The following is a 15,943-nucleotide window of genomic DNA, read 5'->3' on the forward strand; positions in this document are numbered from 1 at the left end:
AAATAAAATAAAAATGTGACTAGCAATACCTATAGTTTGTATAGGTTGAGGAATCTAGACTAGGTTTCTTCCAGAGGGGTTGAACTATCACATGCTTGAAACTAGAGGAACCAGTGATATCCAAGACATCTTTCAGGAAGTTTGTGGGAGCAACATCAGCTTCATCAAATCACATTTAATCCCCATTCAGACAATACCATACATCTCTGATTCCATTGCTCTCCACCTGACGTCTTAAGACAGTCCAAAAACAAAACAACTCACACAGCACTTCCTTCAGTTGCGCCTAAATAGTATTAATTCTACAGATAAATACTCCTTAATAGAATAGAAGCATATTAAACATCAGAAATATATGAGGATCAGAATATATGAAGTTGCCTGGATATGTTGCAAAATGGTTTAACAGAGGTTTGAAAGTGGTGACATCTTGGGCAAGTAGCAATCTTATTTGTGGACAAAAATAATTTTTAATGGTGACTCCTCATTGATGTATCAACCATGGCATGATTATCAGCAATACATGGCTGTGTACTCCTACTCCTGGTCAGATTGGTTCCGCTGGTTTGACTGACAGCAACATGCTTCTTTAAGCATGGGAAGCGTTTCACCAGCAGCTGTCTAAAGTGGTTCTGGAACTTTTTCCCAACAAATGTATAGAAGATGGGACTGATGCAAAAGTAAAGGTAGGCAATGTTACGGGTGACGTGAAGTGCATTACCAACTTTCTGCATTTGCTCACAGGTGGAGGCTTTATTGTGCATCACTAATACAATGTTGTACGGGGTCCAGCACACAAAAAACAGCAGGACAATGACGAATATCAGCCTGACTGTCTTGAACTTGGTGACCATCCTGGATGATATAACGGTGATGGTAATTCTGATGTAGCAGTACACAATTACAGCCAAAGGAAAGAGGAAGAAAAGGAAAAGCTGAAGGTACATCCCTACTTCCTTCAGGAGGGGCACATCGATAATGTTATTCAAAGTATAGCCAGGATCCTCCTCACAGTACTTAATGTCCTCGTAATCAGTGTAACTGGTGTAGAGAATCATTGGTTTGATACACGCCAGGCCACTGACCAGCCACACCCCAGCACAGGAGGCTACTGCATAGCTTCGTCTCCTCAGTCGTGGTGCAGCCAGAGAGTAAACAACTGCGAGGTGTCGGTCAAAGGTCAAAAGAGTTAGGAAGAGGACAGAACTGTAGAAGCCCAGGTAGTAGGTGCTGCCTACAATCTTACACATGATTTTGCCAAAGATCCAGTCGGAGAGTAGGTAGATGCCCCAGAAGGGAAGGCTGCACATGAAGATCAGGTCAGACAGCACGAGGTTCAGCAGGAAAATGTTGGTCACCGTGGTCAGCTTCTCAAACCTAGAAGAAGTCATGGATTCACTTCAACATTGAGATGGAGAGTAAAACAGAGCCTAAGGCTAATATTGTACCATCAGAGTATCCAGTATCCTATAGAAGAACATATCCAGATAGAGTGACTAAATACATTTACTCAAGTACTGCTTTCAAGTAATGTACTTCATGTTAAAGCTACACTAAGCGATTGTTTCTGACCACTAGAGGGTGACAGAAACCGCAACACATTTTGTAAAAACACACAGCAAAGCTATTGGGCGACGGCAGCCCTTAAGGACAAACCGTGCATAAAGGCTAATGGCTAAAATAAATGTACCTACGGAGAAATATCGCTGGTTACCAGTCTCGCTTTGCCAGATTTTTCTCCCGCTCAAGGTTACATGTCCCACAATGACAAGTGAAGAGGTAGGTAGCAAGTTTAGTTGAAAATGTTTACTCGATTGCTTCATCGCTTCTTTGATAAACTCAAGTCAACCAAGTTTATCATTAAGACTGGACTTGACTAAGCCTAACATTACTTGGAACAGCAAAGAAAGGTAGTTAGCTTCAGTTAAGGTGTAATTTCTGACAATGCTGACCTCTATCATTCAGTGATTGAATACAACAACAAATCAAGCACATGCCAGCTGTGAACGCCATACCCCCTTTCTCTCTCTCCCCTCCGTCCCCAGCAAGCAAGAACAGCAAATTTAGGTTGTGGATACCCAACACCCAGGTAGTGTATAATGATATAGTAAGATCAGAAAAACTCATGCCAAAGTCTAGGACAAATTTTCCTACTGGGACAATAAAAGTATATCTTATTTTATTCCCACTTCTTCTTCTCAGCAAGCATGAACTGAATGTAAAAATTTTGATTTTAATAAAGTGTGAGCTGTTTGGCAAATAATTTACCAGATCACCCTACCATAAAAAAAATCCAAGGTATGCTTTTTGCCGATGTACCAGGCAGAAAAAAATTTACAGATTTTTGAACAGGCTTGGCCTGATGTTCTCTCCACAAGCTGTGCAGAGGCATTAGCTGTAACAAAGGCTAACGTTGAGCACAATAACGAGATAATTAATGAAAAAATATGTAGGAAATGTTTCTATCGAGGTTGGCTAACATATTCAGTAATGCCGTATTTACACACCACTTACTGCTATCTAGAAGGGTAACTAGTCAAGATAGAATAACAAACTAAAGAGGAATCAAATTAACCAATCCTGAATCGATTCACCACTGTCGGACAGTCCAAACAAATCAAGTAAATAAAAACAATCAGTCTTGCCACCATTATTACACTGCAGGGCCGGAGGTAGTCCAAATGGTCTAAAGATGTTGCCTCAAATCAGTTGTATTCACTTGCATTTTGAGTTTGAGCATAACCACTGTAAAACCTAGGAGGAAATACTGAGAGAAAATACTGTGTGGCAAGAAGTGGATGGTAGAAATTGCTAAATAACAAATGACATTTTTTACACATATGTTGATTTTGATTTTCTTGCATGGAAGACTATGAAATTTTGTTCATGGGGTCCCAGTAGTCATGATGGGAGGATCACTTCATTGTCTATTTAATTTACACCTGAAAAAGATTTTTGAATCATGTGTTAACAGTGAAACAGTGATAACAGTGAAATGTGTACTAACAATTTGACAATAGTCAAGATTTATCCATTAAATTTGGTTTGTGGTACTTTGAGGCACTACATGGTCATTGAGACTGACGCTGGTGCAGTAGGACAGGAGTATATCAAATCATTATGAGCACTGATATTATGTGGAATATAGTACTTGAATACAGCAGCATTGGTGGTGGTTTATCACATGACATGGTACAAACCTAAAACTAACACTACTTGTAAATGATATTCTTTGTGATTGGTGTTTTTTTTTTTTTTTTACTTAATATGTTCCAGTATTGAAATTGTTGGTTTCATCTTTGCTTTGGGTTTGTGAGGCCACTCACCGGTAGATGATGGCCAGGACCAGTCCATTGCCGAGCAGACTGAGGAGAGACATGAGGAAGTATAGGTATGATAGCTGAGCTCCCAGGTAGTTGTCACCATCCCTAGCACACGGACCACCGTCATTGTTGCTTGGCTCTACCTGTGTGTCATTATCACATATGGCAGTTATGGTGTTCATCTAGAATGTTACAACAATGTTAAAACAACGTTAAAACAATGCTTTTAACTGAAAACCTCCAATGTACAGTACCCACCTCCATGATGTAAAGCCAGACTTTTGCAGGAATGAGGAACACGCTAAGCTGAAGTGACTTACCACTTGGCTAGCTGAACAGCTTCTGCCTGTTGCCTGACTCTCAAGGCCAGAGCTGTTTGACTCAGGGGAAGGAAGTACTAGAGATGTGAAATGTGTGCGTGTGTGTGTGTGTGTGTGTGTGTGTGTGTGTGTGTGTGTGTGTGTGTGTGCGTGCATGTGTGTATGTGTGTGTGTGTGTGTCTGTGTGTGTGTGTGTGTGTGTGTGTGTGTGTGTGTGTGTGTGTGTGTGTGTAAGAGGGGGAAGGATTGGCCAAGAGAACAAGGCAGCACGCCCTCTGAATCAGTGATCTCCCTCCCTGGACTTTTCAGTTCACATTCTAATATTCACCCTGTAGAGAGGCCTTTAACGTAATAACTGCCTATAGTGTAGCAAATGACAATAATGTAATAAAACTAACTGTAATAAAGCCTTTCACGTAATAAAAAGCCAATAATGTAATAAAATGTTTAATTGATAATGCAATATCATTTTTGTCAGTAATAGTAGCTTGTTAACTTAAAGTAATAATTTGTGACTTTTTCATATGAATAAATGCCTGTTTTGCTACTCTCTATCACTGATCTCTATAAAACAATAGTGATTTAACCTATAGCCAGTTCATGAAAGCTTTTACACTTGCTGTAAACACCCTGTGGTCTTTCCTGGAAAAATCCTCTGGTGCACAGGAAGTGATGCATTTTATGTTTCTGTTTTTTTTGGAATAAAGAACTGGGTTGTTAGCATGAGCAGCGATAGCAGACAAAAACAAGAGCGCCACCTACAGAAACTCAAACTGCACAAACAGAAAATCCATGGAAGTGCAGTGCAGAAACATCACCATAAGATGGAGACAAAATAATAAAAAAAAATAAAACAGGATCTCAAGCATTACCACTTTAAGATAACTTGTTACGTAAGTGACTTTACATTGCTTGGTAACCATTTTTGTTGAATTTATTTAACCTTTATTTATTAATTTATTTATTCATTTATTTATTTATTTACCAGGTTGTCTCATTGAGATGCAATCTCTTTTTCAAGAGAGACCTAGTGAATTATGCAATAACATCTACCATGTAATGTAATATCACTCTGAAATCTCTTTAAATGTTTTTTCCACATCAAGTAAGAAATAAGAGTAACACTAGCAGTAATATTCAATTGGTTTAAAAGTTTGTATTTTTTGATAAATAACCTGATACTTGACTGTTCTAAAATGGTGTTGTGGACGGGACTGCATGTCAAGAGCCGTTTGTCTGGTCCTGCATTACTGCTTTCCCTAATTTCTCAATCTTTATTTATTCAGGTAAAATCCCATTGAGATCAATATCTCATTTGCAAGAGAGACCTAAATTACATAAAAAAAACTCATAAAACTAACAAGCAATTCATAAAACTAACAATTCAAAAATTAATAAAATAAAATAATAAAAATAATAAAATAAATAAAATGCAATAAAGCAATACAATGTAATAAAAACATAAAGGAGAGTTGTAGCTTCTTAGTGGCTGAATGTACAGAGTCAGTGAAGCAATACAAGATAGTGTCATCCGCATAAAGTTAGACATGGCAGGTGTGTAAGGCTGAATCAATATCGTTAACATAAACAGTGAATAGTACTGGACCTAATATTGAACCTTGGGAGACACCATACAATTATATGAAGATATTCATAAAACAACAGACAACATTCCCCACCTTTATGCACTGGTATCTATCAGCTAGATAATTTTGAAACCATCCAGATGAGTCAAAACCTATATGGATAGCAGCTTTTGCAAAGGTAGAAAATGGTTGACAGTTTCGAAAGGTTTTGACAGGTCTACGAAAAGAGCAGCACAATGTTGTTTACTGTCCAATGCACAAAGTCATTTGCAATCAAGGTGGCAGTTACTGTACTATGATTTGCCCTAAAATCAGACTGACAAGGGCGCAAGACTAAGTATTTCAAAAGAAATCTTTTAAGTTGATCATATACTAGAGATTCCAGGAGTTTTGGTTGACAGGGCAATTTAGAAATAGCGTTAGGGTAATTATTAGGGTCTATGGTTATTACTTTGTTGTGAGAGTTCATCGTATTTTTAGCGAAGTATTAATAAGTTAGCTGCCCAGGGAGTGTATAATGATATAATGAGATCAGAAAACCTCATGGCAAACAAAAATCAGCCTGTTTCATGCTTATTTTCGCTTATCAGTAAAATAGCATCCCTCATTAAACATGACTCAAGACGTTTTATGTATTTTCAATGCCACTCTTCAATTACATACATATTACCCACCAAACTGCATTTATTCCAGGACAAATTTACCCACAGGGACAATACAAGTATCTTATCTTATCTTATTCCCACAGTCTTCTCAGCAAGCATGAACTGAAAAATTTTGATTTTATTAATGTGTGAGCTATTTGGCAAATTATATACATTCTGAATTTTCCAGAACATCCTACAGGCTTGGCCTGACATTCTCTCCACAAGCTGTGCAGAGGCATTAGCTATAACAAAGGCTAACGTTGAGCACAATAACGAGATAATGAATGAAAAAATATGTAGGAAATGTTTGTATATCGAGGTTGGCTAACATATTCAGTAATGCCATATTTAAACTCCACTTATTGCTATCTAGAAGGGTAACTAGTCAAGATAAAATAACAAACAAAAAAGGAATCAAATTAACCAATCCTGAATCGATTCACCACTGTCGGACAGTCCGAGCAATGCAAAACAAATGTTATTGGTGCTTGTTCCCTGTAGTTATGGAGTAAGTACAAAGTGTGCAGGCTGTAAAATAAAGCAGTACTTGTTCCCCTCTTATTCATTGTAGTTATAGAGTAAATACAAGCTGTGCGGGCTGTAAAATAAAGCAGTGCTTGTTCCCCTCTTGTACTTACTCCATAACTACAGGGAACAACAGGGCTCATACAACTACTCACTTTTACAGCAAATAACTCTTAAAGTTCCTATACCATCCCGTTTCCATGATTTTGTTTTTAAATCTACTATGGCTCAGTTAATGTTCTTCATGATGTTTAGCAAATAAATGTAGTTTAGTTAAAAGGGTATTTATTGTGGATTTGAAGTCTAAGTTCACATTTTTGAAAATGCAGTAACTTTAAATTTAAAGCTGGGGTAGGCAATTTTTTAATAGTAGTGCCGCCGTCGTGGCGCCGTCGTTGAGAGTGGCAGCCAGTCACAGCAGCTCCCACTTTTTCTACTTTTTTGCTACTTTTTCTAATTTTCTATTTAACTTTGCTACTTTTTTTTTTTTGCTATTTATTGCACTACTTTGAATTATTTTGCACTACTTAACTTTTCAACGTTCTAGCTCTATGCTTAGTGCTAGCAATTTATCTGCAAAGTTTTAACCGGACAGCAGACGGACAGACAATGCTTGTCTTCCCCGTCCTGGCTCCCATTGGATTTTACCGTTTGGCTTTCTTTTGATTCAGCTGAATTTTTATTGAGGACTATCACATTTGGTACTGCATTTTAGTATATTTCAAATTTTGTTTTAAATACTCATTTATTTATTTATTTTTAATCAATTTTTGTTTGAACTTGATTTTATGCCATCTTACATTACTTTGTCTACCGTCTTTTAACAGGCTTTTATTGGATTGCCCTATTGGCCCATACTTCCAAGCCCTTGCTGCCACCATGAACTCGACTGCTCCGCTCCCCACACTCTCCCCCGCCCGCTGCTCTGGCTGTAAATATCTAGTGGGCAGGGTTGCCTCTCTTTCCCGGGAGCTCATCTCCATAAAAAAGCTGCTGTCTAAAGATGCTGCAGAGATTACAGCTACTAATGATACCACCTTACCTTGGAATGGCGAACCCCCAGATCGCTGCTCCACTCCACGCTTACGTGCCCCCTGGTCAGAGGTTGTGGCTAGGGGTAAGCCGAGGAGAGTTGGCCACCAGGCTATTCCACCTGTCCCCCTGATCTCTACATCTAATCGCTTTTTGGTCCTGGAGAGCCTGGTGGGAGAGGATACTGACTGTGCTCATCTTCAACCCCAAAGTCAGGACCAAAGTAGCCATGGTCCTGACTTCTCCTCTGCTTCTCTGCTTCTCCTCTGCCTATCACCTGCAGGCAGTCCCTCACAAGAAGAGGGTGGCTGGGGATGCTGCTGCCGTCCCAGCTGGTCCTACTTCTGCTGTTCTAGATGCTGGCTTCGCTGCTGCTGCTCCTGCTCCTGCTGCTTCTGCCCCTGCTCTTGCTACTGCTGCTCCTGCTCCTGCTCCTGCTGCTGCTGCTGCTGCTGCTGCTCCTTCTACTGCTCCTGCTCCTGCTCCTGCTGCTCCTACCCCTGCTCCTGCTGCTCCAGTAGCTCCTGCTGCCATGGCTGTGGACAGTGGCCCCAGTGCTCCCCTGGACACCCAACGTCGACCTGGTACACCTTCACCCCCTGCTCCTGGGCCTCACCGTCGGACTGCTGGTGTGTTTCATGCCAGTTTCCCCCTCTCTCAGGTGTCTGGCCTCCAGCCAAATGCTGAAGATAACATCCTCATTGTAGGCGATTCAGTTGTGAGGAAGGTAAAGTTCCCTAAGGCAGTAGTTGAGTGTTTTCCGGGTGCTCACCTATCTGATATCAGCTTGCAGCTACCTTCTCCCATGCTGAAGTACCCTCACATCAAGTCTATTGTGATTCATGCCGGTATCAACGATATCCTGTCCCGTCAGGGATTGGAGATACTAAAGAATCACTTCGAATCGGTGGTGAAGTATCTCAAAGCCCATGACATCAATGTGTTCATCTCAGGACCCCTTCCCCTGCTTAAGTGTCGGGGAACTGAGGTGTTTAGTCGCATATTTGCTCTGAATGACTGGTTAAACAACTGGTGCCTTAACAATCACAGAATCAGAATTTCAACCTTTTCTGGTTACATGACTTATTTTTCAGATCAGATGGACTATATCCCAGCCAGGCCGGCACTGTAATGCTATCCAGCAATATTGAAAAGTGTACACGGGATTGACTCTTGTATAACACTTCAGGGGTTCAGTTAGAGCCAATCTATGAACCAATAGCGGCATTTTGCACTAAGGTTAGACTACCTCACTCTGGGAGTAGGCCTAACTCTATAAATCATGAAAATTTAGTTGCTATTCAACCACTACCACCTCTACGCACCACCTTGAACATACCCACTAGGTTTGGGCTGCTAAATGCTAGATCCCTCTCAAATAAAACCTTTATTTTCCATGACTTCATTCTGGCAAACAACTTAGACTTTTTCTTGATAACAGAGACTTGGCTTAACCAAACAGACACTATACCCTTGATTGAGACAACCCCTGTAAAGTACTCCTTCTTCCATAAAGCCAGGCTTTCTGGTCGTGGTGGTGGAATAGCAGTAATACATAAAGATAGTTTCAAATGCTCTCCTGTAAATTCTTTTGGTGTTTTTAATTCATTTGAAATGCTTAGTTTCATGGTAAATGGTAAGGTCCCTTTATTATGTGTTGCAATTTATAGGCCGCCCAAGATAAACAATTTGTTCATAAATGAGTTCTCAGAGCTATTATCCCTGATAATCCCCAAATATGACAATATTGTCATTCTTGGAGATTTTAACATTCACGTCTGCTGCCCTTCCCATGCGCTCGTTAATGATTTTATTAATGTTATTGAGTCTTTCAATATGGTCCAGTCTGTCAAAGAACCCACACATAGTAAAGGACATACCCTTGACCTTGCGCTCTCACTTGGTGTTTCCCCTACCATGTTGGATATTTTAGATGTCTGTGTATCTGACCACAAGGCCATTACTTTCAATGTGCCCCTTCCTTACGCGACCTCTAATATCTGTCACCCAGTCCGCTACTCTCACATCATTAATTCCAAGACTGCTAGTAATTTTGCTGAGCTTTCAGACTTCTGCACTACATTCAAAGTTATGTCCTTTTCAACACCCTGATGAGCTCATTGAAACTTTTAACAATACCTGCTCAGCCATTCTTGATTCGATAGCACCACTTAAAGCTGTAAAATCTCTCAAAAAATCTGCACTGTGGCTAAATGATCATACCCGGCTCATAAGAGACTGTGTAGAAAAGCTGAGCAGAAATGGAAAGCTGACAAACTACAAATCTCATTAGATATCCTAAAAACTCACATGGCAGACTATCAGTGCGCAGTTAAGGATGCAAGATCTGAGTATTTTTCCAACATTGTTACAAAGAATAGCCATAACCCCAGGACGTTGTTCAAGGTAATAGATTCAGTCACTAATCCCTCCCCTTCCCATAATATCGAACTTTCCCAAGAAAAATGTGAAGAATTTCTTAATTACTTTGTGAATAAAGTTGAGAATATCAGGACTCAGATCAATCCTGACACCCATGATCTCTCTATCTCCTCAAACATTTTAGTTTTACTAACACATTTTGAACCTGTTACCTCTCTGACTTTAGAAAAAACTATACTTTCAATGAAATCGTCTACCTGCCAATTGGATGCTATTCCGACAAAAGTCCTAAAGGAAGTGCTTAGTACAGTTTGCCCGTACATTTTATCTATTGTAAATGTTTCCTTAGCCACTGGTAGTTTCCCCTCTGTCTTTAAGCATGCCATAGTCCAGCCCTTGTTAAAGAAACCAAACCTGGACCCCTCTGTTCTTACTAATTACAGGCCCATTTCTAAATTATCATTTTTGTCCAAGGTTCTAGAAAAAGTTATATCCTCACAGCTGACTACTTTCATGAACAATAATGGTATCTATGAAAATTTTCAATCAGGTTTTAGAGCCCTCCACAGCACAGAGAGCGCCCTTCACAAATGATTTACTCCTTGCAACTGATGCCGGTGACTGTGCAATACTGGTTCTTTTAGATTTAAGCGCTGCATTTGACACTGTTGACCATTCCATCCTGTTGAATCGCTTGGAGAAATGGGTTGGCTTACATGGAACTGCCCTGGAAATGTTGCGTTCCTACCTTGTAAATAGAACCTTCTCTGTTGTTGCTGGAGATGACTCCTCCTCTTCGGCTCCTCTTACATGTGGTGTTCCTCAAGGGTCTATTCTGGGACCCTTACTGTTTTCAATTTATATGCTCCCTCTGGGCCATGTCATCCGTAATCATAACGTCCATTTTCACTGTTATGCGGATGATTCACAACTGTATGTCCCGATCAAACCCCCAATTTCTGGTAGTCTGGATTGCTTAAAGTCCTGCCTTGCTGATATAAATTCCTGGATGTCACAAAATTTTCTCCAGTTAAATACTGACAAAACGGAGATTGTCCTCTTTGGCCCACCAAAGTCCACTAGCTTACTCAAAGATGATCTGGGTAGTTTGTCCGCCAATGTGAAACTAGTTGCCAAACATTTTGGTGTTTTCTTTGACTCAGATCTTAGTTTTAATGAACAAGTTAAAAGAGTTGTTCAGTCTTGTTTCCACCAACTGAGAAACATTTCAAAAATTAGGTCTTTTCTATCCGTTGCTGATCTGCAGAAGGTCATCCATGCATTTATCTCATCTCGTCTGGACTACTGCAATGCTCTCTACACATGTTTAAACCAGAAATCCATTTCCCGCAATTGCAACTAGTCCAAAATGCTGCTAGGGTTCTGACTAACTCCAAGAGACATGCCCATATTACCCCTGTCCTGGCCTCTCTTCGCTGGTTGCCTATTGTTTTTAGAATTGATTTTAAGATTCTATTATTAACTTTTAAGGCTCAAAAGGGTCTTGCACCTTAATATATCATTGAGCTTCTGTCTCCCTATGAGCCTGTGCGCAGCCTGAGGTCCTCAGGTGGGGCCCTCCTGGATGTCCCACGGTCACAATTAGTGAGTAAAGGCGATCAGGCTTTTGCTGTCCGAGCTCCAAGACTCTGGAATGCCCTACCTGAGAGCTATCCGACGAGCTGATTCTGTATCATCTTTTAAATCATTTTTAAAACACACTTGTTTAAAAAAGCCTTTCCTTAATCCTGTGGCTGTTTCTTCAATCACCTTATCTGTGTTGCGTTATCTTTTAAATCTCTCTTGATTACATACTTGTTTATAATATTGCTTTAGATTTTTAGCCTTTCTTTTGTAAATCCTCTTTATGCTGTACTCTTTTAAATTGTGTTGATTCTTTTATTTTTATTTTAATGGTTTTACTTCGTTAACCCTCTGGTACTGTGCTCTTTTAAATTGTGTGGTTTCTCTTTTACTCTCATTTCATTTTTATTATAATTTGTTTTAATCTTGTAAAGCACTTTGTAACGTGTTAAAAAAAGTGCTCTATAAATAAAGTTTATTATTTATTATTATTATTATACGCAAGAGGCGCTTCTTGCGCTCCAGGCTAAAGCAGCCGCTCCGCCGGCAGGAATACCAGTGGAGATAAGGAGACACCAATGGGGAACGAGAGCCGGTGTGAGGGTGAGGAACAAGAGGGAGAGGAATAGGAGATTCAAACCTTGCCTTCCATCGGTCATCATGGGGAACGTGAGATCGCTGGCCAACAAGACGGATGAACTCTCAGCCCTGGTGAGCAGCCAATGTCAGTACCGGGAGAGCAGTGTGTTGTGTGCTTCATGGAGACATGGCTGAATCGGAATATCCCGGACTGTTCGGTCGAACTAGCCGGCTTCACGCTAGTGCGCGCGGACAGGGAGAAACAAAGCGGTAAGAAGAAAGGAGGAGGTCTGGCCGTCTTTGTTAACTCCAGGTGGTGTAACCCAGGACACATTACTGTGAAGGCATGCATCTGTACTCCAGATATTGAGCTGTTGGCGGTGGGGTTGCGGCCATACTATCTTCCCCGGGAGTTTTCGCACACCTCATTTACAACGGGTGTGTTCCCCACTGCTTTTAAGCAAGCTCGGGTTACCCCGCTGCTAAAGAAACCTACACTCAACCCATCTCAGGTTGAAAATTACAGGCCGGTTTCACTCCTCACCTTCTTTTCCAAGACACTTGAGCGCACAGTCTTTAATCAAGTCTCTGAATTCCTTTCTGAGAACAACCTGTATGATCCTAACCAGTCTGGCTTCAAACATGGACACTCTACCGAGACTGCGCTCTTGTCTGTAGTGGAAACACTGCGATCAGCTAGAGCTGCCGGTCAGTCCTCTGTTCTAATGTTGCTTGACCTATCGGCTGCCTTTGACACGGTTAACCACCAAATCCCCCTCTCCACACTTGCTGAGCTTGGCTTCTCAGGATCTGCTCTCCGCTGGTTTGAGTCCTACCTCTCAGGGAGATCCTTTAGAGTGTCTTGGAGAGGGGAAGTGTCTAAATCCCACTGCTTGTCCACAGGGGTACCTCAAGGGTCAGTGCTTGGACCCCTTCTCTTTTCAATATACACCACCTCACTTGGTGCAGTCATCCACTCACATGGCTTCTCATACCATTCATATGCTGACGATACCCAGCTCCTCCTATCGTTCCCGCCAGACGACCCCACAGTCTCGGCACGGATATCGGCATGCTTCGCCGATATCTCGGCATGGATGAAGGAACGCCACCTTCAGCTTAACCTGACAAAGACTGAGCTCCTTGTCATCCCAGCCAGTCCCTCTGTACAACAACAGATCAGTATCCAGCTCGAATCAGCTCAGCTCATTCCCACAAAATCTGCCAGAAACTTGGGTGTCATGATTGATGACCAACTAACCTCTAAGGAGCATGTGGCTTCAGTTGCTCGGTCATGCTGATTTGCCCTGTACAACATCAGGAAGATCAGACCCTACCTGTCTGAACATGCAGCACAACTTCTAGTACAGGCACATGTAATATCACGCCTTGACTACTGCAACTCCTTACTGGCAGGGCTCCCAGCATGTACGCTCAAACCTCTGCAGATGATCCAGAACGCGGCGGCGCATCTGGTCTTCAACCAGCCCAAAAGAGCACATGTCACTCCGCTGTTCATATCCCTCCACTGGCTCCCAGTTACTGCTCGCATCAAGTTTAAGTCCTTGATGCTCGCCTACAAAGCAGCAACCAAAACGGCTCCTACCTACCTGAACTCCCTCATTCAGGTCTATGCTCCCTCCCGCCCACTTCGCTCTGACAAGGAACGGCACCTGGTGCTGCCACCACAACAAGGCCCTAAGTCTCTAGCCAGACTCTTCTCTTCTGTAGTTCTTCGGTGGTGGAACGAGTTACCAAACTCTATTCAATCCGCAGAGTCCCTCTCAATCTTTAAGATAAGGCTAAAGACCCAGCTCTTTAGTGAACACCTTCTCACCTGATGGATTGTGTAATCCAAAAAAAATAAAAAATCTTTATCTGCCTCTATGCACCGCCTCTATGCACTGCCTCGTAGCACCTATGTCCTGTTGGACCAGAATTTAGCTTTATGGCACTTAATCTCGCCTGAATAGATACTTGCTTGTGTTGTATAAAAATCCCATATATACGTCGCTTTGGATAAAAGTGTCTGCCAAATGGGAAATTGTAATTGTAATTGTTGCTGTTGTTTACATCCCATCATCTGCAGTGGCGGAGCGCACAAGTGATGTCATCCACTCTACAGTAGCGGGATTACAGACAAATCACCCTAGCGCCTTCATGACAGTTAATGGAGACTTCAACCATGTCAAGTGGGACATTACATCACATACATGTGACCAACTTCACATGTATGTGACCTGCAAAACAAGGGAGAGCAAGACCTTGGACCTGCTGTATGCCAATGCTAAGGAAGCATACAGCTGCACTGCCCTCCCCCCACTTGGCAGATCAGACCACAACCTGATACACCTTGTACCGACATACAAGCCTGTTGTCAGGCAGCAGTCTGGACTGTGATGGTGTGGTCTGAGGAGGCTGAGGAGGCCCTTCAGGACTGTTTCCAGACCACGGACTGGGAGCTGTTCCAGAAGATCTACGGGGAGGACATCGAGGGTCTCTCCCATTGCATCACAGACTACATCCGCTTCTGTGAGAGCAGCGTCATCTCCACAAAGAGGGTGCGCTGCTTTCCAAACAAGTCGTGGATCACAAAGGACATTAAAGCCCTTCTCAACAGAAAGAAGAGAGCTTTCATGGCTGGAGACAGGGAGGAAGTCAAGTCTGTCTAGAGGGAGCTGAAGAGGGAGTTGAGGGAGGCCAAGAACAGCTACAGGGGAGACTGGAGAGGAAGCTCCAGCAGAATGATGCTAAGGAGGTGTGGAAGGGGATGAAAAGGATTACTGGCTACAAACAATCGGGTCCATCAGTGGAGGGGAGCCAGGAACATGCAAATGAGCTTTTTCAATAGGTTTGACTCAGGAAGTCAGTCTCGCCCCCCAACCACCACCACCTCTGCTCCCATCCACACCTCTGCTGCTGCCATGTCAAATAACAGCACGCAGGTCGGGACTCGTAGCGTAGCGAGGTTACATCGCTGTCTCCGTCTCTCCCCTCTGCTCCGCTGTCTGTCTATGTGTCATGGGTGTATAAATAGCTGCAGGTCTGTGTATCTGGTGGAGCTGATCTTTGGCTGAGTAGTCAGCACAGTCGTCCGTGGTCTGGGAGACCGGGGTCAAGACCCGCTGTGGGAACCCTCCTTTGCAAAATAGTTTATTGAAGAACACTTATTTTAACACTTTAATATCCTAAAATTAGAAGTGTAATAACAACAAAAATAGGATTGTTACGCCTATTTCCACTTTTATTCGAATACAAATACAAATAATTTTGCTGCCTCAACAAACACAAATACAAATACAAATACTGGGCTCTCTGCACATCCCTAAGGCCCACATTGGAGTGGAGGACACCATCATCTACCTGCTCCACAGAGCTTACTCGCACCTGGAGAGGCCAGGGGGGGTACTGTGAGAATCTTTGACTTCTCCAGTGCCTTCAACACTATCCGGCCCCCCCTGCTGGCAGAGAAGCTCTCTGAGATGCAGGTAGACCACAACCTGGTGGACTGGATTACAGACTACTTCACTGGCAGGCCACAGTACGTCCGGCTGCAGGGCAGCCTGTCAGACGTGGTGGTGGGCAACACCGGTGCACCCCAAGGAACTGTACTGTCACCATTTCTTTTCACCCTCTACACCTCGGACTTCCGCTTCAACTCTGGATCGTGCCAGAAGTTCCCGCCACCTACAGAAGTTCTCTGACGACTCCTCCATTGTCGGCTGCATCACGGAGGACAATGAGGAGGAATATAGAGAGCTGGTAGAGAGCTTTGCAGGTTGGTGCGACAACAACCACCTCCAGCTCAACATCACGAAGACCAAGGAGCTGGTGGTGGACTTCAGAAGGAGTAGGAGGCCCCCAATCCCTGTCACCATCCAGGGGGAGGAGGTGGAGAAGGTGAACTCCTATCGGTTCCTAGGAGTGCAGCTCAACAATAAACTGGACTGGTCGGACAACACTGA

The 15,943-nt window shown here is 42.6% G+C and overlaps 1 protein-coding gene and 1 pseudogene across 1 annotated transcript; one reads left to right on the plus strand and one right to left on the minus strand.

Annotated features, from left to right (window-relative positions):
* Positions 1 to 470: 470 nt before the first annotated feature.
* On the minus strand, positions 471 to 3,587 carry LOC139931637 (C-C chemokine receptor type 3-like). The gene is made up of 3 exons (XM_071925191.2): positions 3,582 to 3,587; positions 3,327 to 3,466; positions 471 to 1,377 (listed from the first exon to the last, which is right to left on the minus strand). The coding sequence occupies exons 1-3, from the start codon at positions 3,585 to 3,587 to the stop codon at positions 471 to 473; spliced, it is 1,053 nt and encodes a 350-aa protein (XP_071781292.2).
* Positions 3,588 to 7,280: 3,693 nt separating this feature from the next.
* Positions 7,281 to 11,622, plus strand: LOC139931636 (uncharacterized; annotated as a pseudogene).
* Positions 11,623 to 15,943: the final 4,321 nt, after the last annotated feature.

This window comes from Centroberyx gerrardi, chromosome 22, assembly GCF_048128805.1.
Source record: "Centroberyx gerrardi isolate f3 chromosome 22, fCenGer3.hap1.cur.20231027, whole genome shotgun sequence".
NCBI classification, from domain to species: domain Eukaryota; kingdom Metazoa; phylum Chordata; class Actinopteri; order Beryciformes; family Berycidae; genus Centroberyx; species Centroberyx gerrardi.

Bases quoted from the DNA above. Each gene is read 5' to 3' on its own strand.
- LOC139931637 (XM_071925191.2), bottom strand. The intron at 1,378-3,326 runs GTGAGTGGCCTC...GACTTCTTCTAG, and splicing joins GTCCTGGCCATCATCTACCG to GTTTGAGAAGCTGACCACGG.